Source organism: Apus apus, chromosome 3, assembly GCF_020740795.1.
Source record: "Apus apus isolate bApuApu2 chromosome 3, bApuApu2.pri.cur, whole genome shotgun sequence".
Lineage (NCBI taxonomy): Eukaryota > Metazoa > Chordata > Aves > Apodiformes > Apodidae > Apus > Apus apus.
This window is the reverse complement of record NC_067284.1, coordinates 38,413,282-38,440,584: the sequence shown is the minus strand read 5'-3', so window position 1 is coordinate 38,440,584 and position 27,303 is coordinate 38,413,282. Positions and strand designations below refer to the sequence as shown.

The following is a 27,303-nucleotide window of genomic DNA, read 5'->3' as shown; positions in this document are numbered from 1 at the left end:
ACAGTTATGATTAAATGAGCTATTCATGTATCTCTTTGGGTAAAGTTAATTGGCCCCAAAGAATAGAAGAAACTTTCGGTACAAGATTTAGGTGACGTTTGGGTATTTAGCATGTACAGATCTTGCTCACCTTGATGTTATTGCTTATATTTTCTGAAGAACCTTGTGTCTTCACCACACATGTCTGCGAGTCAACAGTACTCAGCAGGTCGTACAAATATTTCTGTGACAGCAGAGTATTTAGAAACCATTTTATGTCATCTATGAAACAGGGAGATGAAATAAGGAGGAGACACATCCTCATGGAAAGGAACTGACAAAATAGCCTTCCAGAATAGCTGAAAACTATTATTAAACAAATACACGTAAAGGGGACAAATCTTGATGGCAAATACAGTTGTATGTAAGGGAATGCAGTGGGCAGCTTGAGTTCATGATACTCATGAAGGAGAAACAGTGTGCTTTTGCCAGACAGGCTGTGGGCTATCCTGAAGGGGATACATGACTGAAGCGGATTGGCAAAGTAAAACAGAGCTGTGGCTCAGTTCCCAGGATCTTTAGAAGTTCGTTAGAAGACTATTACTTAAACTAATTTTCCAAATATATCTGTACAAATACTATAGTGGGAGCTCCTGTTATTTAAATAGAAACTTCATATGGGATTTGATAATTTGATAATTTCTTGTTCTGTAGAACTGCAAATGGTATCTGATTCTAATTAGCCAGGTAGTGGTTTATGTGCATGTGAATTTTTTCCTTCCCAGACGAGTACGATGAGTTAATTTAGTACATGTTAAAGATTCAAGCCAATAAGTGTGTTTTGCTAATGTATGTTTTCATCAGCAACTCTGTTACTGCCACGGGTCCTAAATATTTTTTTCTTCTGGATTAATAACTATTGGCTGGTGAGACAATATCAAAGCATTCTGCATTGCTTAATTTTGTCTAATTAGAGATAAAATCTATAAAGTTACTTTTTGCTTCTGTTTCTCACCTGCATGTTTTTGTGTCTACAGCTTCTCAGAACAGTCTCCCATTATTTAAAAACTATCCTTCTTTGATACACTTAGCAATAAGCTAGGTATTTTGTGGTAGGTATTTGCATGCTGGTAAACCTTTGTTCCAAAATTCCCCTCTTTCTTTCTAGACTTACTTCAGCACATGCTACTATGCTTATGGAGCCTTGCTGGCAAAAAGAATTTAACCTGCATGTGTCTAATGCAGTTGATTTCAGTTCAGTATATCTAAACACTTGCCAGAAATCTGAATTTTTCAACCCCACTATGCAATTTGCAGAACATTGTTATGGGAGATTACTAACAGTACTGTAGCAGTTTGCTTTGAAATAAAAAAACAAAACAGCCCACCACTTCAAGTATCTGCTTAAGCAGCAGGAAAAATGTGTATACATTTTAATGAGTTTATGAATTGCCTCTAAGGAACCTTTAGCTGCCCACGGAAAAATGAATCCTGAATGGTCTGTTCCAGTGTGCTCTGCTGGGGCATTGCATTCCAATTGAAAAGGCAAAGTAAAAGTTATAAATTTGAAAGCACTGGCAAATTTCTCATGGTTAACACTTTAAAGATTTTCTTCAAAAGGAATTTTCTATGTAATTGTGGTTATTGTGCTATTTTATATTGTCCTGAAGGGAGGTTATGCCTGAATGGATCAATTTCATCTTAAAAAACTACACACATGCAAGTATAAAATGTAGAATCCTTCAAAGTGAAAAAATATTTTTGTCAGCATTTTTACATAGCAGCGTGAATCAACTTGGTAAATCTTAATGCAACTGTTGACCAAAAAAAGTATCATATCATGTAACTGTACCAAGGTACTGCAGAGGGGTCACAGCTAACATCAAGAATTTCTGTGTGTTTCAAGGCACAGCATAAAGTCTGCCCATGCCCCAAAAGACTGAAAGTTACATGCTCTGATCTTGATCTTAAAGCAGTAAAGAGATTTCATGGACTGAAATGAAGTTACTGTTCTACTCCTTGCACTGATAACTTGCCAGCTTCTTGCACTTCTAGCCTCTGAAAGGGTTTTTGAGGCATTTCTCTTTCCTAGCAGTTCTTATAGATGTTCTGCATCCTCTGCTAGTTCTGCATTGTAGCCATATTAGCTTGCTGTGGCTATGCACACACCTGTAAGGTTTTGTGGTGAGCTGTGGTTAGTTCCAATGTCAGACTCTGACTCCTCCTTGAGGCCTGTGTCTCGTAGGCCTGCAGCACCGCACTGCTTTGCTCTGCCCTGTGCAGCTGTGATCTTCAGGCCAGTTGCATCTGACACGTGAGGTTGCAGAGAAACTTGGGCAAGTGCCATTTGACTGGAGCTTATGACCAGAAGAAAATTATTAGAAGTTGAAGCGTTAGCCCAGTGGCCCTCTCCTTTTGGCAGTGGCACCTGTCATTTCACCACAGGCAGGTGGTTTGAGGTCTCCCATGGTGGGAGGCAGTGGAGAGGAGGTCTGGTGTTACCTGTGATGTGGTGTACAAGACTTGCTAAAAGAGAACACTGGCAGCTTGGTCAGCATTCTCTCTTCCTCTTTCCCCTTGCTAATTGCTCATGTGGTTACTTATGCAGAGAGGAATCTGGATGGAGAGTCAGTTTCACTGTGGGAACGTGATGATAAGGAACACATGGGGGTGTACTTCTGTGGCCATTTCACCAAAGCGCAGCCTTGCTGGACAGGGCAGCACCTTCCCTGGCCTCGTTTTTGGGGTCAGTGGCTTTACCAAGGAGCACTTACTGTTTTGTTTTGTGTGTTCTGTGTTCACCTTTCCCCTGAGGGCAGAGTAAAACTAGCGGTTTGGGGCTGATTTAGTGTAACAGTTCTATGAGAAGAAAATCCCTCTGGCTGGGAAAGTCCCTCAGCACACAGGTTGGTCAGTGTCCATACATGTGAGAAAATAGGAAGGATGAGGCAAGGGGAACCTTAGTTTTCTTGCCCAGTAGCAGTGCTAATTTCTTCCATTGCAATAACTGCTTTTACATTCCCTACCTATGCTTGCAAGAAAAGTGCCTGGCCCCTAACATGCTTCTGAGGCTTCAGGATTTGCTCTCATTACCCAGGCGGCTGTGCTGTCTCTTTACTGCCCTCCAGAGCTCACCATGGCCCTGCTATGGAAAGCAGAAGCAAGGACTTGGCAAAGGGTTAGGAGGACGTTGGGGTAACTGAACCAGCCACCAATAATCTGCATATTTGACTGCATGATGGAAGTCTCAGCTGCCATGTTAGTAAGATCACATGAAGATGAGGTCAAGTGAAAATGGAAGGGTTGTAGTTTGTTATAAGATTCTTAAATATTTAGCAAGAGGGCCCAAAGCTTGAGATAATTGCTCTTTCATCCTTTGTATACTAAAAGGAGGAAAAATGTATGCATGGAATGAGTTATCAGGTAGATCAGATTTTAAGCAAATAAACGTCTGAAATCAAATGCAGTGCTTCTGGTTTGCCCTTCTGAACTTGTACTGCTTTCAGCTTTATGACATATGTCACAGGATGAAATTCAGTTTGCTGAGGCTGAGGTAATCTGAATCATTTCATGCTATGCATGAGAACTGAGAATAGAATATAGTAGATTTTGGAAAAGAAATATAAAAGAGATACCTCTGTTAAATCTAGAGCCAGACTTATGAGCCATTGTAACTGATTCTGTGAAGATATAAAATGCAGAACACACACTAACAAACACAGCAAGCCCTAAAACATTTTTTTAAATTCTTGCTTTATTTTTCTTCTGGATCATCTGATTTTCCCAGGATTGCTGGTGTGAGTCCCACTGCGGGGCAGCACAAGTATAGTCTGAGTTTGCTCTCTTGTCAGTGTTCTCAGGTGTACTAGTGAAAAAATGAGTCAGCTGATGCTGCTCTGATGTGCCTCACTAACTTGTACAGTACAGAAATGCATGGAGCTTTTGGGGTGCTTAGCTTGGGCCTTGTGCTTCTTGAAGGTCAAGGATATGGCACAAGCTTGATAGAAGATTGCAGAGAGGTTGAAATATGTTCTGTGTGGCCATATTTCGAAAAGTAGATAATGTTTAGTAGCTTCTTTTAGCATAATCATGGAATTTGAGTTTAGAAAAACTGTAGTCAGCCCTTGTTTCAGTAGGTGTTTTAAGGGTAAAATTAGATCCTTCTTACTAATGAGAAAATACCTCTTGGGTTAAGTATGGGCTCTGAGCAGGCTAGTTTTCTCTGTTTTTTTTTGTCTCTCATAGAAATGCACAGTTGCAATGCCAAATATTAGAGATGTAGTCTACTGTAGTCATATTGCTGCTCCCTAAACCATGCATTTTGGCTGCTGCATTCTCTAAACTTGTGTATGAGAAATGGTGAGAGAGGACCAACAAATCTGGATTCTAATACTAGATGTCACCCTGACCTTCTCCAAAACGAGAGGTAGATATATTTGAGATCTGTGGATCAAAATCATATTACAGCTGCTAACTAGGCTATCATAATTACACTTCTGCATCTGTGGTGTGGGTAACTGTTGCAGGTGGATAACTGTAAAAGATACAGACATTTAGTAAGTGTTTGCATTGCACTTTAGTGCTAAATCCCCTTTCTCTTCTGCTGTCTTTCATTCCTTCTCTGCTTTGTAAAAAGAAGTAGAATGTCAGCAGTGAGGATCTTTCTGTAAATATTCTTATCTGAAAGTGTAAAGAAATGCAAGAACATGACATGCATGAAGTGATGCTGCCTCAAGTACCATCTTACCATGACAATAAAAGTCTTACACTAGGTCTTCCATTTTCCCTTTCCTCCTTGGCACATTTTACTTTTTCTGTGTTTGTAGAACTTAAACTCTCTGGATAATAAAAAGGGTTTCTAAAAGACTGTTCTCTGTAATTACTTCTGTGCAAGATTTCCTGAACTTTTTTATTATTTTCCACTTATTACAGTAAAAAGGTATTGTATTTGTATTAGTGGCATGGTTTTAATGGCACGGTAAGGTGAAGGATCCACTATGGGATCCCCAAGCAGTCAAAGTTCCCACTGCAAACAGTCACATAAAATATTAGGAGTCTTGGTATTCCTTTCACACAGGCTGTCATGAAGTTTCCTTATGTAAGGCTGGTTGCTGAAAGACATGTCATTTTCACAGATGAAAGCCAGGACTTTTACAACAACCACATAAGAGCAACACAGCAGTAAAACTCAGGAAGACAGGTTTACCAAAATTAGAAAATGTAACAATTAGGTGTGTGTATCCTGTGGCCAGATACAATAGCTTCTATTATTACACTGCTGTCCAGCAGGTGCTTGGAGATCATGTAGTCAAGGATTCAGTTCTTAGGCCATTTTTACCTCTTTGCATTTCTAGTCACTGAAGGAGAAGTGGGTATAAAGATCAGAAGGTCTAATGCTTTGTGTCACTTCAAGAAAACAGAAGGTGACGCTATACATTGATCAGTTCCTTCTGAAGCAGGGAGGGCTGTCAGAAAAAAAAAAAAAAAAAAAGCAAAAAGCTTGCTTCTGGGTTTTTTGTTGGTCTCCTGGGGCTTCTTTTTTGTAAAGTTGTCCCTCTGACACCGCTAATTTACCTTAGCGTGCTTTTACCCTTGCTGTCCACCAAGAACCTAGTCAGTAAAGCATTTCAAACTAATGAAAGTACTTAAAATGTGTAATGGAAAGCAGTCACTTTTCAGCTTTGCAGTCCTAAACACAAAAATAGCCTTTAACGTCTTTATCATGTAATAGAATTTAAAATACTTTTAACAGCACCAGATTCCTCATAGTGCAAATGTAATATTCAGCATTTATTATAACATAGGAATTAGAGCTCTAGTGGTACTTTTGACAAAGAGAGACACAAAATTAGTCTGAAAAATTTTTGTTATTCATGAAAGTATAAAGTGTCTACAGATATGGTGTTAGTTTTCCCAGTGAAAAGTGTGCAAAATATATTTGTATCAGTAGTGCAGTTTATTTTCATGTGCTTTCTTGCTGAAAGGGCTACTTTTATTGGCTGGTTGGTGAAGTTATTTGCTTTTCCACACTCCAAAGGAGCAGATCCTGCCTAAAGTATTTTTTTCTCTTGAAAACCATTATTCCTGGGTTTTTGTGTTTTGTTGGTTTTATTTTGGTTTGTTTTTTTTGTTTCAACTTGTGCTGCCTAATTTCTGTCTGGGTTTTGCTTTAACTTGTGAAACCGTATTCCTTTTTTTGCCATCCAAATACATAAGTTATCTCTCTTTAGTTTCTGTACACACTTTAAAGGTGTATTTAATAAGTGCCTAATAATTAAAGTTACTAATTTATAAATTGTTAGTAAAGTAGGGAAAGCTTGATTAAAAACTATGTATGGTACAGATTTAAAAGGCTGTATGATTTATATTATGTAAGTGTTTATAGATAGTGGCTGAAGAGTGCTGATGCTTCCCATGTTTGCCTCTTCACTAAAGAGCTGGGTTTTTCTGCGTTCATCTGTTGGTTCAGGTGTCTTTCCACCAGTTTCCTTACCAGGAAATTGCCTTGCCACCTGGATGGAACTGACATGGCACAAGTTTGTGGTTACTAAAAGGTTGCTCGTAACCATCTTAAAAAGCTTTAAAATATTTTTGCACAGCTCCCTTGGAATATTTTTTTCACTGTGCTTTAGGTGGATTTAGTAATAAATTGTCAGGCTGATGTTGGCTCAGACATTTAGGTGATTATCTGATTCCTCTTTCTATGTTTTGCACTTTAATTAAAATGTTCTTAACTCCATTGAGTAGATCTCAAATGGGTCATTCTAGGAGATGAAGGCAGATTTTTAGAGAAGTATTTGGAGCAAATGTGTTTAGTTAGAATATATTCTGGAGGCCTCAGATGCTTTATATTCTTTCTCCGCTGGGTTTGTACATGCTAAATTTTTATTAAGAAGTGATCAGAGATAGTTGTATTTAAACACAACCAGATTTTCCTTAGAGACAAGTAAAATGTAGGTACATTACAAAGTTACAAGGCCAATTATGCCAGGAACAGAAGATTATCTTCTGCTCAAAGTATTTTAATAGGCAGATGGCAGCTATTAACTTATTATTGTGGGAGGAAGGAATCAAAGTCATAATCAGGGAGAATTATGTTTGCTATGTAATTAAACTATGTAACCAGTGCTGTGCACTGTTATGTGCATATGAGAATACTGAGGAGCCAATGAAGCCACGAGGTCTTGCAAGGATAAATCCTTCAGTTGTGTTGTGGGTCAGATGGTGTAGAAGCTTTGATAGCAAAGAAGAGATGATGGTAAAGAAGGAGCAATTTTAAACTGATTTTAAAAAAAAAAAAGACAGCTGAATAATGTCATTCCTGTAAACTGAATCACAATGTAGTTTTGAAGATTTAAATAAGATCTTTGCAGAGTTAAATAAAAGATATTGTCAGGAAACTGGAAGCAAAATGCTACAGGTAAAGGAAAAAAATAAAGTCTCCTCTTTTGGCTTTAAACTGCTTCAAAAAGTAGAGAAGCACAGATTGGTATTAAGCACAAGGAATTCAGAAGAGTATGTAATGACAATAGTTTGTCATTACCCAGTTAAGAGAGGTTCAAAGGCAGAAACTAGATTGAGATCTAGATCCAGAATTAAAAGGCTGCTCAGTTGTGTCCAGCTCTGCACAGAAATAAGAAGCATAAACATGTCCTGAAAGGGGAGGAGTTGTATTCTGGTCACAGTTGCATGGTGCACATACTGATCAAAACCAGGGGAAAGGTAAGAAAGAATAAGATTTTAACAATAAGATTTAAACTTTATTTAACTTACTAGGGATGAAGACATGAATTGAAGTTACTAGCAGAGATGCAAGCATTGGTTTAGTGGTTTAGTTTGGAAAAGTACATTGTGCTATGTCCATCCTGCAACATCTTCAAAAAAGTTTTAATACGTAAGGTAGTAGAAGAGCAAAGAGAAGACAAGGATTGTCTTGTGTCTTCTCTCGACCTTCCTAAAGTATTAAAGTTAGAATAGGTGTGATGGCAGACTGTAGGGTACAGGTTTGGATGTTGTTCTTGTCATTGAGTGTGATCAAATGCAACCTTGAGGGGGTAGCAACTCATGTCATGTGCTTAGATACCCCCTTCCTTCTCTTAACCTGTTCCTTCTCTGGACACATCACTTCTGTCCAGAGCAGCTGTCAGAGGAGCTGACCCTCTTTGTTTTAGCACTTATCTTCCCTGTTCATGTTCAAGGAGGGAAAAAAATCACACTCTGCCTGTGAGGGTTGCCATTTTGGATGGTATTTGAGGATAAATCAGGAACCTCAAAGACTGGGACTGTATGCTGTGGCTGGAAGTGCCAGTCTCTGTCTCCCTGTCTGACAGCCTTCCTCCTGCAGTGTGGTCGTCTGTGTAACTTGGGCCACCTGCAGAGTCATGCCTGCTGTCTTCAAACCCTACCCAACAGAAGAAAAGGCCAAGAAACCTGTTTCTGTGGGAACTTCTCTAGGGCCCTAAACCCCAGATGTCTCCACCCACAGCCTCACTAAGCAAATAGATTTCCTTGTACTGGCATGCTACACAACATGGAGTGGGCAAAGCCACAAAATCAATGATGCCAAAACTCTGAAAACCTTGATGTGGAGCTTAGCATTAAGAGCAGAATAATAAATACCTCATTTCACAGTTCAGGGTGCTGGTAAAAAACAAACTGTGTTGACAGGTCTGGCTAGATGATGGTATTCTGATTGTGATGTATTTCATGAGGCCTGGGTCCAGAAAACTGGTGTTACCCTGACTCCAAATTCCAGATGTATCAGAGCAATCCACCATAGCAGTGACTGCCCAGCTATAAGGCAGTGCATTTGCAAGAAGCAAGGTGGCACAAATTAGAGCTGCTTTTCAATATATTTGGAGTATTTATTTTAATAAATAAATGCTTGTGTTATCTTAACCTAAGAGGCCATACAAGGGAATATGTGGCTTTTGTCTCTGGTAAAATGGATTGTTTTCAAATAATGTTTGTATAAATGAGCTTTATTTTTATTGGTTCTAAATGGAAATGTGATTGTGTTGCAGGTAGATGCATCCAAGATAAGGAAGACTAGAGGAAGTCTACACTGGCAAATAACCCCCCCTTAAGAAGACAAAAATGTACTGGTGCAAAGTGGCTAGTCTGAATTATGATGGGGTTAAGGCGTATTGCAAACTGAAGCAGGTGGTGCTTAAAAATGGAGGGGAGGAAGGGCACAAGGCATGCCTGTTCTGATGAGCATGTTGATTCACTGCTTCTTGGTGGCCATGAGCTCCTACATAGTCTAACACTTAAGAAAGACTCTGGGGACAGGAACTCTGTCTTTATTCCAACTTAGCAAGTGCTTTCTTGGTGTTAATTTATAATTATGCTGCCTACAAAACTTAGTCACAGATCATGGATGTTTTGTGCAAAACACGATACAAAAAGAGAGTCCTGATCCTGAAAAACTGTAATTTTTACTGTCCCAAGGTGAGAGATTGAGCAGATATAGGGGAGAATAATTTGTCCCTTCTCTCTCGGCATTCCTAAATGTGTATTTTAGTATATGTAACAATTTGGAGACATTTAGTCTGTATTAAAGCAATGGGAATAACAAATTTGAGCCTGAAGAAAATAAATAATCTGTTATAATTGTTTCCAGTGTATTTTTCCTAGTAAGTTTACAGGATCCAAAGTGACACATCCACATCACATGGTGAGATAGGAGGATGGGGGTATGGGCAAAGCAAGAAGCCTGCTGGCTGCACCAAGATTTTGCTCACTTTTAAATTAGACTTAGAAAGATCTTGTTAGTTATGTGTTTTGTGATGTAAAGGACAGAAATCATAGCTACTTGAAGAATTTATTTCTTAACTAAAAAATAGAATTTTATCACTTCTTGCAGCACAGATACTTTGCTGTAAGTTAATTGAAGAAGCTTGTGAGTTTAGTTATACTGCAGTTAGATTGCTATCTAGTGATATTCTTTTGTACCTGGCTTTGGAAAAGTACAATTAACTGATCTGTTCTTAGGACAAGATTATTAAAGTTTCTGAGATTTTGATTCACTGAAGCAGATGTGTGAGCTTAACCATAAAGTTGATGAGGTTGCAGTCACTTCTACCAGCTAAGGATGGGACCCAAGGTGCCTTTCTATTCTGAGATTAGAAAAACGCACTCTCTTGTATTTTTAGTGTGAAAGGGTGGGTTTAAGAAATGTGACTGACAACTTCCACCTCTGACTGTCAGCATTTCCATGTCATAGCTCTTATCTTCCTCTGCATCACTTTTTCTCTAGTCTATTAATCATGCTTTTTTCCTTCATTTGTCTTATGCAGTCTGTTACAATTTCTAGAGTACCTTATCTGTAGAGAACAAGTCTTTTTTGTGACTCAGTGTCACCCACTTTCTCTTGCCCTATTATTCCATCATGACTTCATTTGTTTTTTTTTCTTTTCTGCCTAAAGAAAGAAGAGATGATAACCCTTCCAGTTGTGGCATCTTTTTCTTACCCTTGACCTCACAGAAGATTGTGTAGAATGATCAATAGAATGCATAGTAAGTGGTACAATACTGTCATTACTTTCAGTATTGACATAATACAGAAGCAGCATCTGCTGTCTTTAAATTGTTACATTTCACAACAATTGCTTTGTATTTCCATAGCTACAACTTAGAAAGCAATGTTGCCCTTGTCTTCCCCAGGCAGGCAGGGTTATTATTATTTTATACAAAGAGAGCTAGCTATTGGGTAAAATATAGATCTTGCCTTGCGTTTCTGGACATTGAAGGGAATAGTTTTGTTTGGAAGATCGGTTCTCAGGTTGAAGCTTGGTACCTACTTTTAGCAAGCAATATGTATTTTTTACCATGATTGCTATTCTTACTTTTGTGTGCTGTACTTCTGTCTTTCAGATAATTGTCACACTCTTTACCAGTGTGTGTGAGTTGTGGGTGCAGCGGTCAAACTGTGGAGTCTGTTTTCTGCCAGCTATTTGTGTGTAGGTTGTCTCTCTTCACTGACATAGATTAGCAGCTGTGTCAATGGCTTCTGGGGGAAAAATAACATTGCGAGATCCTCGATGTATGATTAATTTATTTTCTTTATTCTAATAACATAAAATGAATTAGCACATTACAACTGGCTGCTTATTCAGTAGGTTCTGATAAAAGTGTTCCTTTGTTTGGAAACCTGCCAATCTATCTCATAGCTATGGATAGATTTATTATTAATTCCTAGTTTTGCAGGGGTTAAGAGATAGACTGGGAAGCTTTAGTAAGGTCTGTATGTATGAGCTGCTCCAGGATGACTGGAGACACTGAGATGGTAGGCTGCATCCTAGAGCTCTTCAACACCCAAAAGCTGTTCTTCCTGTCTTTGACACCACTTCCAACCCAAAGCCTAGTGGAAAGAGGAAATGAAGACACTTGCCCACTTGTATCTTTCTTCCAAGGAGCATACTTGGAGAGAAAGGAAAACTGAGCCTCTGTGGTCACAGGAAGTAGAATCTACAGTTTAATATTTGCATTTTGGATCTACGTGACCTGTGTGTCTTGAGTTCTTCACTCTGCACCAAGATGAACCCAGGCTCTGGGTTTATTTTCTATTCATAGCTTCAAAATCAACCTTCTTTTCTAAGTCCTCCAGCAGAAAGGCAGGCTGTATGACAATCGCTAGGTTCAAGCAGTTCAGAATTGTCCACAGTTAGAACCAAACACAGAAGGGAGGATCTTCCTTCAAGTAGTTTGTTTTCTAGGTGGTTTAAATGAAAGTCTATTTTCCTATTTAGATCCTCTTATAATAACTTAAGAGTGGAAAAAATGGTACTGGAAATTCTTGCAATTTTTAATAGTTTTTCTGATCAATTTAGTTATTTACTGTGCATGCTTGTAGTCCCATTTTTTTCCTCCTTAATCTCTATATCTGGCATTAAGACTACATTATAAAGAAGATCAAAGACCCTAATGCAATGTCTGGACGGTTCCTTTATTCTAGTTACCATCTCATCCCTTTGAAGACTTAATTGCAATTTAAATTTGTAAACAGGAGTTCTTCAATTTTAAATAAGAAACAATACTGTTCTGCTATGCTGTTAACTACAATATAACAATGTGGTGAAAGAAGCTTAAAATGTCATTTTGTTTACTCTAAGGGTTATACAATTAGATGATGTCTTCTCACTATTTTATATTAATATTAGATAATAAGGTAGGGATGCTATTTTTAACTGGTTGAGAAACAAAAAATACAGCAGTAAAAGGGCTTAAATTTTTAACCATTTTGTTAAAATAAAGGATTGTTTATATGTTCCCCTAAAATGAATGTCAGAGAAGGTACACGAGCAAAAATTTGGTGTTCTTGCTGTAATTTTGTTGACAGTTTTGTTAATTCAACAGACATCACTGTCAATAGTGTGTTTGGGGATTTTTTTGTTTTCATTTTTAACAAGGTCAACCTACACAAATCTGCCTGATATGTAATAGACCAGAACATGAGCCTGTGATGGATACGAAGAAAATATATTAAAAAAAGAGCATCCATTAAAACATCTTCAGATACCTGAATGAGTTCAAAATTATGTTTTGGATTTTATCATTATATTCTTTGGATAATTTAAATGTTGTGGAATAGTTACATATTCTATACTTTCTAAGGCTTATTTAATTCTCATATCTATAATTCTAGTAGGAAACATGCTCACAGGTGCATATAAATACTGAAACAATTTCTTGCATTAAATTATATTTAACAGCAGACTGTAGAACTTCGATTATTGCTCTCAGCCACAACTACCATGAACTTTGGGAGAAAACTCAAAAATGCTCATGAAGGGTTTTAGCATACTTTAACTCCTTGCACTGTTGCATTATCTTGTCGTATGAATCTTTCAGAAGATCACATTAAATGTGTTCCCCCAGCTATCCACCCCCTACTTGTTCTGTATAAATATCCTAGTTCAAAGGCTTGTTCACTCAGTTGTTTTGAGTTGGATCCTTCTGTATGATTGGCAGTTCCGAATTACTGATAATCCCATACTTCTCATATTCTCTGCATACTTTGTCTAATTATATGTGACAGTAAGTACTAAAACTTTCTTTAAAGTAAAAGCCAAACAGCTCTTTGCACTGATTTATACCTACTATATACTTTCCTATACTACTTATGAGGACCTTTTTTTTTTTTTTAGTTTTGAAGTAGCAGATGTCCAAACCATCATTAGTCTGCCTGTTTGTGGAGGATAAATGTGTTACACATGATTATATTCTTAGTGTAATTTGTTGTAAAAATAGGAGGTTGTATGAGAACGAGATCTTCCAATCATTGTCCCCAGCAGTCTTGGGCCATAAAAAGTGTGGCTGTCTGGAAGAGATAATGAGGGAGGTGGGAGAGGGCTTGTACGACTATCTATACAAGGTCTTGTGATAGGACACCCCAGAGCTACATCTTGATTGAGCTCAATTGCAACTGGAAAAAGTGGAGAGAAGGGAACAGGCAATGAGGACTTCTCAGCTGACCATGTGGTCTGAGGGATGAGAAGATAATGACATAGGTTCTAAGATGGCTTCTGCTCCAATGATGCCTCTTGTGTGATTTTTCTGTGGAAGAGAATTGCTGGGCACCAGGCACAGCAACTGAAATTAAAGTCAAGAGAACCAGGATTGGCTTAATCTGAACAAGATAGAGGAGGAGAAGAAAATAGATGTTTTTAAGTGGTGGTGTGTGGCCTCAATCCTCGTGTCCTCTCTGTTGGTGGCCTGTTTGAATGAAACTTTGAAAACATCTACTTTAGAGGAATACGTGGAGGTTGGTGCCTAAAATATTGTGCTTTTAGTAAAGAACATAAGAGATGCAGGATGTCACCAATGCAATGGGTTCTTGTGAAAACTGGTATTCTGTTGGATGAAGTTCCTAATTCATTCTGGGAACCTTGCAACATCTATCTACAAAGCATAGGCTGTTCTACAGAGCAGAAGCTATTCACCCACCCAGCAACTCAATTGTTATTCTAAATGGGTGGAAAGTTAATTCCTGCTTCCTCAGCTGGATATTGGTATAATTCTGAAATCACAGAAAATCTGAACAATTTTAATAGCCATCACAATTCCAGTTTTTCCAGTTTTGACCACAGCTGGAAACAAGGTATGATCTGCAGTGTTTCTGTGAGGAGTGGGGAAGGCGAGCAGGGAAAGCAGCTTGAATGTGAGTCCTCCATGAAGCACATACATGCTAGCCAGGAAAAGGAGCATTGGAAACCTCAGACTGACCCTCCTTCCTTTCCCTCTCTCTCTGCTTTCCCTCTCTCTCTGCTTTCCCTCTCTCTCTGCTTTCCCTCTCTCTCTGCTTTCCCTCTCTCTCTGCTTTCCCTCTCTCTCTGCTTTCCCTCTCTCTCTGCTTTCCCTCTCTCTCTGCTTTCCCTCTCTCTCTGCTTTCCCTCTCTCTCTGCTTTCCCTCTCTCTCTGCTTTCCCTCTCTCTCTGCTTTCCCTCTCTCTCTGCTGCCAAATATCCATCAAGATTTTGTTTTAATCTTGAAAACATCACAGCTGCTTGTTCAACTCTCTTCCCAAAGTGACCGCACCTTCCATGGCTCATAACTAAAACCTATTCATCTTTAGGTGTTTTCAGGTTTTCAGGTAGCAGGACAGAAGAAGAAAATGGCTGGCCTGGATTTTGAGAGCATATGAGAGCAGTACTTATAGGTGGGCTTATATTACATTCCTTAAAGTGTACTGGAAGTGTGTGAGATGACTATCTAGAGAGAAAGACCAGTAACTGCATTAAATGTTCTATTGCCTTTGCAGTGCAGCACAGTGAAGAGATACCCACAAGCTCTGAGCAACTGGTATGCATGTGATGCAGAGCAGTATGTTATGTTATCAGCATGCTTGAACTGATAAGCTGTGTAACTTGGCATGGCTAACCAGCAAACAAGTCTGTATGGATGCAATGGTAGCCTGAGTTTGAGCTGGTGGGTGCTGACCTATATTATATTTGACCAGTTCAAATATAATTATGTCCTAATTGTAAGGACTCTGCTTACTGTTGCTGCTTCAGTAATGCCATTGACTATGCAGAATTTGACCTTCATTTAGCAGGATTAAAGCATCATTATATATTCCTCTGAGAAGTGTCAGGTATCTTGCAATTCTAGAATTACTGTGAGTCTCAGTGCAGTCAAGTCTGTTAAACAGGGGTTAAGTCAGGGGGAGGAATCCTGACAGAGTAGGTTCTTTTGGTGTCTTTTGTAAGCATGAAGGTAAAACTGTTGCAGTTCTCTGCACGTAAAACCCGTTGGTAATTTGGCAGTAATGATTCTCAACAGGCATAATTTTTTTACTTCATATGGAAAACTAATTTAGCCATTGGGAAATGTTTTGCTTTGAAATTTTTATGCTCCCTATATTTTGTCAGAAGGAACTTAACTGAGAGTTAGTAAGCAATAAGGAGAAAGAATGATTAAAATTAATTTTACAACTTCCTCATGCTTTCAGTAAGCTATTGGGAAAACAAGAGCCTTCAAGTGTTACCTGGCCAGATTTGCAACTTCCCCTCAAGCTCATTTTAATAAGCAGCTAATGATAATTTGAATATATTATTTTAGCCTAAATTTAAAGAAAAATAGTAGTTTTGCATAGACATCAGTAAGTGGAAATCGAAGTGCACTGTAAAAGTTCTTGTATTCAAATGCTGCAGGAAAGATTCGCCTTGGATGTTTGACCAAAAGGTCATTCTGTGTTTTAGTCCCTGTGAGAAGTTACGGATTATTTATAAAACTATAGATACATTATGGTTATATATATAGTTATCTGTATAAGAATATACTATATAGATATATTTAATTTCAGGTGAATTGGAAACCAGTTAAATTCCTTCTACTCTCAAAGGAAGAAAGGTGAAACTAGAAAGAGCTGTGTTACGTGCTCAGCTGCAGGAACTGTAGGTATAAACTGATTGTCTGTACAGGCACACAGATGAGTGCCTACATTGCTGAAGTGCCAATTTGTTGGTTTTTTTCCTGGGTGAAGTACATAATTGTTGGAATTGAATGTACATGGTGAAGTATGAAAATGCAGCGTTATCTTAATATTTTGGCTTTCAGGTGCATAAATCTGACACTCTTCTATATAGTGTATAAAAATACTTAGATTCTAGGACTTGGCTCTAAGCATTTAGCTGAATCAACTCATCCTTGTGTGTGTTTTCATGAAATATTAGATTGCTTTAAACAAAATGTTTAGCTAGATTAACCACACAAAAAAGGATCCTACTTTGTGTTGTGGTTCCTTGTCTCTCTCCTGGCTGGCTCACCATTAGATGTGGTGGTTTGGGCCCAACACGACAACAAAGAAACAGCCCCATGGCCACTCACTCAACTCCCCCTTCCCAGCCCGATGCTGATGTTCAGCATCTTTGTTGATGACATGGACAGTGGGATTGAGTGTATCCTCAGCAAGTTTGCTGACAATACCAAGCTGTGTGGTGTGGTTGACACCCTAGAGGGAAGGAGGGCCATCCAGAGGGACCTTGACAGGCTGGAGAGGTGGACCAATGCTAACCTCATGAAGTTCAACAAGTGCAAAATCCTGCACCTGGGTAGGTACAATCCCAGGCACAAACACAGGCTGGGGGAAGAATAGATAGAGAGCAACCCTGAAGAGAGGGACCTTGGGGTGGCCGTAGCCGAGAAACTTGACATGAGCTGACACTGTGCTCCCAGCCCGAAGGGTGAACCACATCCTGGGTTGCATCAAAAGTGTGGCCAGCAGGGCCAGGGAGGTGATTCTGCCCCTCTACTCTGCTCTGGTGAGTGACCTCACCTGGAATACTGCCTACAGCTCTGAAGCCTTCAGCACAGGAAAGACATGGAGCTGTTGGAAAGGGTCCAGAGAAGGGCCATGAAGATGATCAAAGGACTAGAGCACCTCTGCTACAAAGACAGGCTGAGAGAGTTAGGGCTATTCAGCCTGGAGAAGAGAAGGCTCCAGGGACAAGGCATAATGGTTTTAAACTGAAAGAGGGTAGATATTAGGTTAGATATTAGAAAGAAATTCTTCACCATGAGGGTAGTAAGGCACTGGAATAGGTTGCCCAGGGAGGTTGTGGATGCCCCCGCTCTGGAGGTATTCATGGCCAGGTTAGATGAGACCTTACGCAGCCTGGTCTAGTGTGAGGTGTCCATGCTCATGGCAGGGAGGTTGGAACCTGGTGGCTGTTGAGATTCCTTCCAACCTTAGCTATTCTATGATTCTACTCATGGTTATTTCAGAACATTTCAGCAATCCCACTGAGCTCTTGTATTCTATTACACTTTCATACTTGATGCACCTATAACCAATGTCTGAAAGATGTACTTCCTTTGCTGCACAGTTGAAAGGACTCTATAGGGAAGGTTGGGGGAAGGCTGTGCTTCCTGCACAAAGTAGAAGGCGGAAGAATATTTTGGGGTTAGCAACACTAACAGTAGGAGCTATTTTGCTACTGTAATCATTACCAATTCTTACTTATATGTGGGGGGAATTTTGCCGCAGGTTCCTATTCTCCTTGGAGACTAAAAAACCTAAAAAGTTATCTAATGTGTAAGAAAAGTTTTCTCCAAAGGTTTTGTATCTTGTGGTTGGCTGACTTCCCTGAATCAAGCAATTACTGTTGTTCTTCCTGAGGCTGAGCCAAACTCCTTCTGGGTAAGGTGGTGTAGGAGCCTCAGAGAAGGTTTGTTTTAGTGGAATGGATGCTGTGCTCAGAATTACAAACTTAAACTTTTTTTTTTTCTTTTGTTTTCAGATGTTTTAAATGACCTTTATTCCCTGTTTGTTTTCTCTGGTACCTCATATAAGGATGAGCTTATCTAGTGTCTCTCTGTGAAATCACCTACTGACTGTTTTCATTATTCTTTTAAGAGACCTCTAACTCTGAAATCTAATACAGGATTCAGTGTTTTTTAGTGGGGAAATAGGAACAGGCATGTAAGTTAAAAAAAAAAAAAAAAAAAAGTCTCAGAAGACCCAAGTCTTGGGAACTTTGCTTGCATACTGTGCTGTGTAGTTGCTTGAAACTTTAGATGCCAAATTCTCTAGGATATAAATCACAGGGACAGAGTTTTATGTTTACATTCTCAATAGATGGAAAGAGTTGAGAACTGTTCTGCCTCAGAAAACCTGCTTCCTTCCTAATGTGTTCAGTTTTTTTATTCCTCCTCTTTCCTAAACTGAAGACTAAGACAGTTCTAGGACACTTCCCCAAACCGGAGAAACCATCTGTGAGGGTAGCCCCAGACACTGGTGAAGAGACCTTTTAATGTGAGATTCAAGAAATGAATTTCTGTTGCTCATGTGGGGAAAAAAGACGGAGAAGTTCAAATGACCTAGCACTAGAAATGAAGCATCCAACCTATGCTGATAGACCTGGCCAGGACTGAAGTGGTCAGTCATAAGTGGTAGGAGGATACCAGTGAAGCTGCCTTCAACAGAGTGGAACGGCAACAAAAGGTGCAGTCCAGAACTGAGAGCTGGTGTGGCTGGAAAAACACAAGGATCATGAAGGAAAGACAGAGTGAGGGAAACAGCAAGAGAAGAGTGTGAGAGAGTATCTTGCTTGTGGTATTGTTGAGGTGAAGAAGTTTCAAAACTGAGGCTGACTGAAAGAAGATTGCAATCCACAGTATAGGGGAGAGATGTTCAGGCTAGAACTGTGAGGTGACTGAAGTGAAGCCTTTGAGAAGGGACACCGACGATTAGGGAGGACTCTGGTAGTGGCTTGAGCAAGAAAGTGGAGACTGAAGGATCAGACTAGATTTTAGAGGACTTAGATTAGAAGCAGGAGATAATTGGGGCTGGCAGTGCATGAGGTTACAAGGGATCATGCAGAAGATTGACATGCATGTACTATATTGAAATGGATTATGATTTCAGATCAGCCTTGAAGTTTGAACTTAACCATTGTCATCTTTGGTGATTTTTGGTCTCTGATGGCTTCCATCTTTATCCAGCCATTGTTGAGCAATTCTGGCCTCTTTTACCTATCCAGTCCCAAACTAATGCTGCCCCTTGAGCACATACCTGCCTTCTTTTTAGTTCAAGTATCAATTGCTCCAAGATCACCTAATCTTTTGTCTACCCCAAGGCTTTCCTTCAGAGTCTTTAGCCTTAACCCTGTTTCCCTTGAGATTCTTCCTGGTGTTTGCAAGAGCTGCCCTTGTACTGCTGCTTCCATCCATGAAAAAAAGAGACTGTTTTCAAGACCATGGGGAATAAGTTTAGCCTGATTCCCATAGCAACACTATTAATCCTCAAACAAATACCAGACAATTGTGTTTAGAGATGGAGGGGTGTTAATAAAGGTGATTTAGGAGTAATCCTACTGAATAAATGTGCTTTTCTTTTGTTGTGACTTTTGCTATCTAGGTTTTCCTGGCAAGTTGCTTTTTGGGTAATAGCTAAGGTATCAATCACTTATATATGCTTTCATGTTTTTTAAAAGGTTTTGTGCTTAAGGGTGGTGCTCTATTCTTGCATATGGTGCCAGGCAGGGGTTCAGCCCCTGTGTTGCTGTTCTTTATCTTCCCACTCAGAGGAGGTTGTAATTAACAAAGCTGAGTTCACCACATTGTGCTCTGCAGTGAAGCTGATGGTATGAATCAAGTAAGTTCTGTTCTATACAATTGGAGGATATCCAGGTACACTGGGGGACTCTAGGTGAAAGAAATGACAGAAAGCTGGAAGGAGTTTTGCTTTCTGTATGAAAATATAAAGTACTCATTTTCAAGTTGTTGAGTACTCCAGACTTTCTTCTTGTAACCTCTATATCCTACTGCCAAAATTTAAAAAAGTTAAATTCTAATCTCTCTATAATAGAGTATACAGGTGACTCTGGACCTGGAAAAGAAATTGTTCTCTTCTGCATTAAGCAGTGTGTATATTTCAGGAGTCAGCTGAGTTCGCTGATTACCCTGATAAATAAATTAAATAACAAGGAAACCTGCAGTCCCAGATGTAGCCTGGAGGAGAATTTTCTTCCACAACAGAAACAGATCGAGAACTTTAAAACAAGTTCCAAAGGAGTGAGAATGTTTGCTGTTACCTCATGTTTTGAGTTGTTTTCTTTGTGGAAAATGAAGAAGGAAAGGCTATTGATGGCTGGAGCCCCATAAATCATTCTTGTATTTACTGAATGATCAGGAGATAGGATATATTTTGTTTCTGCTCCATATATTCTGTCAGGCAGGCCCAGGTCTCGAGAACATTTACGTCTGTGCTTATCTTGGTTATCATACATACTGATCCTGGCCTTGCATGTGCTGAAGAAGAAACTAGCTGGAGGCTCAGTACAATTGTTCACCTTTCACAAGTTTAGATGGAGCGATCAAGGTATGCTTCTCTCTGAATTTTCTAAATGCCAGTAGGTATGGCATTTGCTTCTGCAAACTGTGTACACCTGTAATGTTCTTGAATTGCTGCAGTCAGAGGTACTTTTAAAGCAACCTTGGCTCAGTAATGTACCTCCTAAACTGCTCAGTGTACTATTGCCACTATTCACGTTAGGGATCCACATTAATCAGTTTTCTTATTTTGAAGAAAAAGCTATCATTTTTATTTTTAGAAAATCCCCACCCCACCCCTTTTTTTGTTGTTGTTGTTTTGTTTTTGTTTTCTTCTTCTGCAACTGTTAGAAGCAAGGAGCTGCCTTATCAGGGATTAGTGGTGTCCAAGGTCATTGTGTTCTGGGGTTAAGTGGTGCTTTCACATATTAAATTGCTTTGTGCAGACATTACCATCTGATACTTCCAATAGCTTTTCAGAAGCAAAGAGAAGCAGAATCCAAATGACCTTTAGCAGGAAAAGGTGCTTTTGTTTTTCTTTCTTTTTTTTTTTTCTTTTTTTTTTTTTTTTCTGGTGTGTGAATGTTATGTCATTTTTAGATTTTAGGAGAGGTCAGTATCATAGCTGAAACAATTGATAATTGTTGTCTTGACCTTTTAACTCTTTATTTTAAGGCCTATTGGAAACCCAGTCTTTGCATGAAGCAGATGAAGATGTGGTCACTGATGTTGATTTCACCAATATGATTTCTGAAGAAGAAAAAGAAGAGTTAAAGATTGAGCTAGCCAAGGTAATGAATTTGAATTTCTGTGGGTGTTACTGGTTTTACTTCCTTAAACTGGAAGATAATTGTAGGATGAAGTACACATCATAAAGTTATGCACTTCCTTTTTAGTAAAATTATTCTAGGCTACAAGAATGTGGAGCCTTATTTGAAGATTAAATATCTTCTACTTGGTGATTCTAGAGAGAAAGTTAAATATACCTTCCCATTTTAGTAAAGACGTGTCTTTATTTATAAATCTTCCTTTATAAAGAATGGAAGGTGTTCTTATTAGATTTATGGTGTTGTTACAGTGGTTGTGACAACTGGTGGAACAGATTCTTAGTTCGGTGCTTGGAGGAAAAGATGATGATAATGGTTACACAAGTGAGTGATTATGAGCACAGTAATTTCACAACATTTTTGTTACCTTTGGCACTGTTGTGTTTGGAGAGGGCTATTCTTTTGGTTTGCATTTGTTGTTTGATTAATTAAAGAACTTAAGGAGATGTCATGACACCATGAAGAGGTTAAAAAAACCCCACAACAATAACAAGGAAATGGGGGCAAAAAGGTATGAACTATGTGGTCTTTTTATTACAAAGGTTAGAAATTGTCTAGATTTAGTCTACAGTGGGAGGGTGGATTCAGTTTTAATTACTGTAGAAAAAGAAGTTAAATTCCAAAATGGAAAATGAGAGAATAGGAAAAAGTTAGGGTTTACTTATTTGAAACATGAGACAAATAACAGAAATCACAGCTGTATGAAGAGGGCGAGGTTAGGAGAAGTTGTTTTTTTTCTTAATTGAAATAATGAATTTTTAAGACAGTAGGTTGGAAACTTCACATAGCAAGAAAAAAATAACCCACTGAACATCAGGAAACATGTATTTACTGTGAGTATGACTGAGCACTGGTGCAGGTTTCCCAGAGAGGTTGTGGAGTCTTTATCCTTGGAGATATTCAAAAGCTGTATGGGCACAATCCAGGGTTCTACATGGTCCTGCTTGGGCAGGAGGGTTGGACCATATGATCTGCAGAGGTTCCTTCCCACTTCAGCCATTCTGTGACTCTCTTTTCTTTTCTGGTGAAAGAGACTTATAAGACAGATGAAACAAGGAAGAAAAAGCTTCCTGCAACCGTCTGAAAATTATATGCCTCTCTCAGGAGAATTAATTTCAAGAATTTCTGAGCATCCTTCCTGCTTGCTGATTCCTGTGGGAGCAGAGAGTTCTCAGTGGCTCATGGTAGAAATGCTTTAATTTATGTACCAACACACAGATGAAAGATTGCCTTTCAAATTTTATGGTCTTGGCTGACCTAGAAATTATTTTCTGAATTGCTCGCAGCAGTTCACTGGCATACAGTTTTTGCTTAAAAACAAAATAAAACTGATAATTATGCTAAGAAAGGTTTGGAAAACTTGAATTTAGAAGGAACAAAGTCTAAACTTAAATGAGGCTTATGATTCTTAGAAAAGACTGTAAAAATAGTGTAAGACCTCGACTCCTTCAGAAAGAAACCTCTGTGGGAATTGACTAATGTTTCCCTTTGAAAAGCTATTGTCTTTGCTTTCAAGCCCCCTCTGCTCCACCGGTGGTGGCTTTGTTTTTATTCCATGTCCTAAAGTGTTAGGTAATATCTGTTAGAACTTGTAGGAGCAACCACCTTTCTTCTAATTGTTCTAAAAGGTTCCAATCTTCCTTAGTGCTGGTAACCGCTTAATAGTTGATATTAACGGGTGCTGTTGTGTTGTGAGCACCCATTGTGCATGTATTTAAACAGAAAAATTACATTCCATATCCATGTTGTATATCTGTTGTATATATCATCTGTCTTCTTCCTCTTCCCATTAGGAGGGGAACTATCAGTTCTCCTGGCAAGGTTCTTGTATACTCTTTTCCTGTTCCCCTGCTAGTAGTCTTTTTGTACTGGAAGATTTTAAGAGTGAGGGCTAACTCTGTTCTTCTATTTGTTGTCTAGCTAACAAGGCAGGGCTCTGACCCTGATTGAGCCTCAGAATTTCTACAGTGCAAGAAAAATAAGTAACTCTTGCAGAAACTTCGAACAGTCATTTGAATTAACAGAGGTCAGTTTGACACTTTGGAATACTAGCAGAAAATTGTACCCCGAAAACTTTACATAAGGCCAGAGGTTTCTTAGCAGAACAGGTATTTTTTTTTTCCCTTCCACCCTCAGTGTGAGGAGCATGGTACAATGACTCCTGAGTCATCATGGGGGCTGAGGTTTTGAGGTTGCTCATTGCTGTCAGTTCTCCTTCCACTATGCTCATCAAATAGTCATTTACTCCTTGCTGTCTTTTCCTTCCCATACCTTCACTAAAGTAGCTATCTTATTTACAAGCTTTCTAGCTGATGCAGAGGTTCTAAGTTCAGCTATGTGTACTATTGCATGTTTATTCCCAGTTTGAGGAAAGATGCAAATACTTTTTTTCTGCAGACTTACGGCTAATTTTATTTATGAGTGTCCCTGATGTCTCTGGGTGCCGTTCATCCAAGATAAGACTTATAAATCAACAGGTATATAGGCTGGAGATGGAAAATTTGAGCCATATGATTTGGTGCAGAGGTGAAGTGCCTGTTGTTTTTTTTATGCTATGTTATTCTGTTCACAGTTAAAACTACTTTCTTTAAGAGGCTGCCATGGATGCTTGCATTTCCATACAAATATTGTATGCATTTTAGGATGGATGTTATAATACTCAGCAATTTTGAAAAGAGGTAACAATTCAATAACAGTCACTACTTCACTAAATACAATAGCTAAGAAAAATGTAAGGGTTCCACGGATTTTCTTCATTGCAAGACAGTTTTTCTCTATGTTTACTCTAACTTTCTTTGGGTCTTCTGACATAAAAAGGATTATGTGAAAGAACTGTATAGAGAAGATGCAGCCTTGTAGGTTCTTTTTTGAAAGCAAATGAAATTAAGGGAAATATAATTTTCTTCCTCACAAAGCAAACTTCTTTCTTTTATCAAGTACCCCTTCATAGTAGCTGATATAGCAGGTCCTTCCTTATTCTATTTTTTTGTCTGTCACATATTTTTTCAGATTTTCTCCACGTGATATAGCTATGCAGAGAGTTAATGTTCAGTTCTAGCACAGGTGGGAAAATGCATGCTGCAGGCTGGCTGCCGTGATGATACCTGGTGAAGTGAAGTGTTTGAGCCTTCCCTGAGGATCTAGGTTATTTCTGAGCCATGGTTCCATGATGTGAGAGCTTTGGTGGCACTGCCTTTTCAAAATTATTGCCTTGATCTGTGAAACAAGCATAATAAATACTCAATTTACTATTCAACTCACCATTCGACCCATTCATTAGTATTATTCCAACCAACAGCTGAATCTTTCTACTTCTACATTTTACACAGTGCTATGTGTATCTCAGAATATAGATAATACCAGCTGACGGATTTTTTTATTAGTAGTAGTTTATCCAAAATACTCCATTTTACTGAATAATTACTTTGTGGTGGGTTCTGTTTGTTTGTTGTTAGGGGTTTGTTTTGGTTTGGTTTTGGTTTTCTTATCAGCTGCTTTGTGAATACCTGCTGAAAAAAAATGGGAAAGACTACATGTTGGAGAACTATCACAGTGTTTTTTTTCAGGCATGCCACCACCTTAAAAAGATGTTCAATAACCTAAAACATGACATTTGCCCTAAAACAATAATTTAAAAAGGCAAAACAAGGGAAAATAATTTTGTGTTTGTGTGTTGGTCTTCTGTCCTACTTCCATATTGTTAGTCCCAGATTTCAGAGAGCTCTCTCTGTAGTTGTGGATTTTTTTTCTTCAATCTTGCCTCTGCATGCTTTACATGTTACTCGCGTCAACTAATCAAGGGGATCATAATATCTTGGGTGCTAAGCTACTCCCCTTGCTTTTGCATATCCCACACAATAAGAGAATAAAGAAAAAGCATCTATTAGCTCTGATTCCTAAGCCCACAAAAAGGGAGAAGGGAACTTTGTCCCTATGTGATGCATCTCTATTCCTCTTACTCTGTTACACATACAAGGAAAATGTGAGGACTAGAAGCTTGGTTCGGTTGATTTAAGCCCCAGTTTCATAATGGAGTCTGCATTTATAACAGTGGGTTTTTAAAAAAATGCTTAACCAGGTGATGCCTGACTTCCATGGGAGTTAGGTATGTAACTTGGTTGAATGCTTTCCAAGATAACACTACAAGTTCCTAGTCCTTTCTGCCTTTCACAGTCTTGAATCACTGATACTTGAGCACTTGAGGGAGGCTTTGTATCTGCCATTATTTTAAAGTTATGGAACCTGCGGAGGATTTTGTCAAATCAAAACCAGATTCTGATTTCTAAAGAAAAAGAAGTTGTTATTTTTAATACAGTAAAAAGTGCTATTGGTGCTTACACCATTGAGCACATGGCTAATGCTTGCTGAGGGCTTTACAGCTTTAGGTCTCTATTCAGTGGAACAGATCAAAAGTCATTTGAATAGAAGCCCTACAATTTTTACATATTCAGGTACCTAATGATCAGCCTAGTGCTAGCCCATATGGAAAGCATTAATGTTAAAGTGCATGTAAGCATACTGGTTTTGTTTTAAGTTAATCTCTTTAGCAGTGTTATTCCAGCAGACTTGTGCACTAAGGGGTTTGCTGTGGATGGGAAACAAACTCAAGGGATGTCTGAACTGCTGCAGGGGGAATGCTGACATTTCTGCTTTCTTCTTTCTGTAAGCATTTAGCCAATTACCCTCTCAGAAAAGAAAGTTGTGCTGCCTCTTGACAGCATTTCATTTGCTGGTTAGGTATATAATGGAGCACAAAGGATATGGGAAAGAATAAAGCCATTTTGGATGCTTATGTTTTCTACCAGTGAAGTGTTGGCATTACTGGCATTGGTCAATACTGGGATCTGATTCACTGAGGTCATGATTTTGCTTTGTGTTCATAGTCTTTCTGCTTAATTCCTGAGCTGCTTGAATAATTTGATAGCAAGTAGTGACAAAAGAGAAACTGATAGCTGTGAGATTCAAGGGTGAGACTTTTCCAAGAAAAATAAGTTTTCAGCCAGTTTTACAGGGAAGCATAATGTGTGAGTGTGTAAAATAAAAATAATGCTGGTATTGACATCCTAAATACAGCCCTGGAGGTCAGCAACTGATTCAGCTGCTGCTTTGCCTCATTCCCTGCAGCCTATGGAGTTAAATCACAGGGAGACTGCGCTTCCAGGGAACTTAACATATGGTAATCAGATACGCTACCATATGTTATGCCATTAACATATGGAGGAAGGAGCACAGTTGGTAAGGGAACTTCTAAACCTGAAGTGAAAGGCAGCTGCTCTGGTGTCACTTGCCCTTGTTAGCTTCAGTCCCTCTGAGTGCTGCCTGTGTAATTGGCTTGGGAAGCTTCCGGATGAAGAGTGCAAACCTATGCTGGCAGGAATGCTGCCCAAGGGGCAGGATCTTAAGCCAGGGGCAGGCTAATTTATCAGCCCCTCCTCTCTGCCAAGTCTTCTATCCTTGCCTTTCTAAAACACTGGCTTGGTTTAAATGTTTCAAATAATGTCAACTGCAGGTGAATTATGTTCCTCTGGGCTGAATGACATCTTCTTCACAACTTGAATTCACAGAGTTGGGTTAATGACTGGAAGCTCTGAAAAGACTAATCTGCTGTGTCTTCTGAGTGATTCTATGCTTGGGTAGGACCTGTTCACTCATGTTAACAGTCCATTGCTATATATTTTTGTTCTACTGTTTTGAAATATGTAGGGCCTAAAAATAAAGCTAAAACTCATGTGACAAGGATGTAACTATGATACTCTCAAGTCATATGTTATAATGGGATTATTTTTTTTTTAATCTGCTGCATCTGTGTTTTTCATGAGTAGAAGATTAAAAAGCTGCAAATATGAAGTTAAACCCCTATGAATTCAGGGAGATACCTCCCTGAAGTAGTCTTCTCTTGTTCTGCCCATTCCCATTTTACAAGTGAATGGAAAGCTGATGTTTGAGACTTCTAATGCTCTAAGAAAGATCTTGACCAAGTTGCTCAACAGTCACACCCTTACTGGAGAATTATCTTGTATCTGGTATGTGTGTATGATGGTGCACATGGATGACACAGTTTGAGACATTAATGTGGTGTCAGCTCTGTTCTGGACATGTCTTTTGATGTCCATAAGCACTTCTGTCTTCTCTCTCTGGTCACCTGTGAAAAATGCAAGTTTATGTGAGAGTCATTAGATCTCTTCATATATTATGTCTGCTTTGTTCTCTGGGAACAGGCTAA

At 38.9% G+C, this 27,303-nt stretch overlaps 1 protein-coding gene across 7 annotated transcripts in view; it reads left to right on the top strand.

The window, feature by feature from the left end:
- Positions 1-27,303, top strand: part of LOC127383404 (tumor protein D53 homolog) — a 145,007-nt gene that overhangs the window by 89,486 nt on the left and 28,218 nt on the right. For 5 of the 7 annotated variants that reach the window (XR_007889186.1, XR_007889185.1, XM_051616299.1 and 2 more), the window contains one exon: positions 20,929-21,044. Coding sequence is in view for 5 of the 7 variants with exons in the window: in XM_051616299.1 (XP_051472259.1) it covers positions 20,929-21,044 (116 nt within the window). In the remaining 2 variants the exon portion in view is untranslated. Of the gene's footprint in view, positions 1-10,443; positions 10,498-14,762; positions 14,782-20,928; positions 21,045-27,303 lie in introns of those variants that run through there. The other 2 variants (XM_051616301.1, XM_051616303.1) reach the window with 2 other exon arrangements.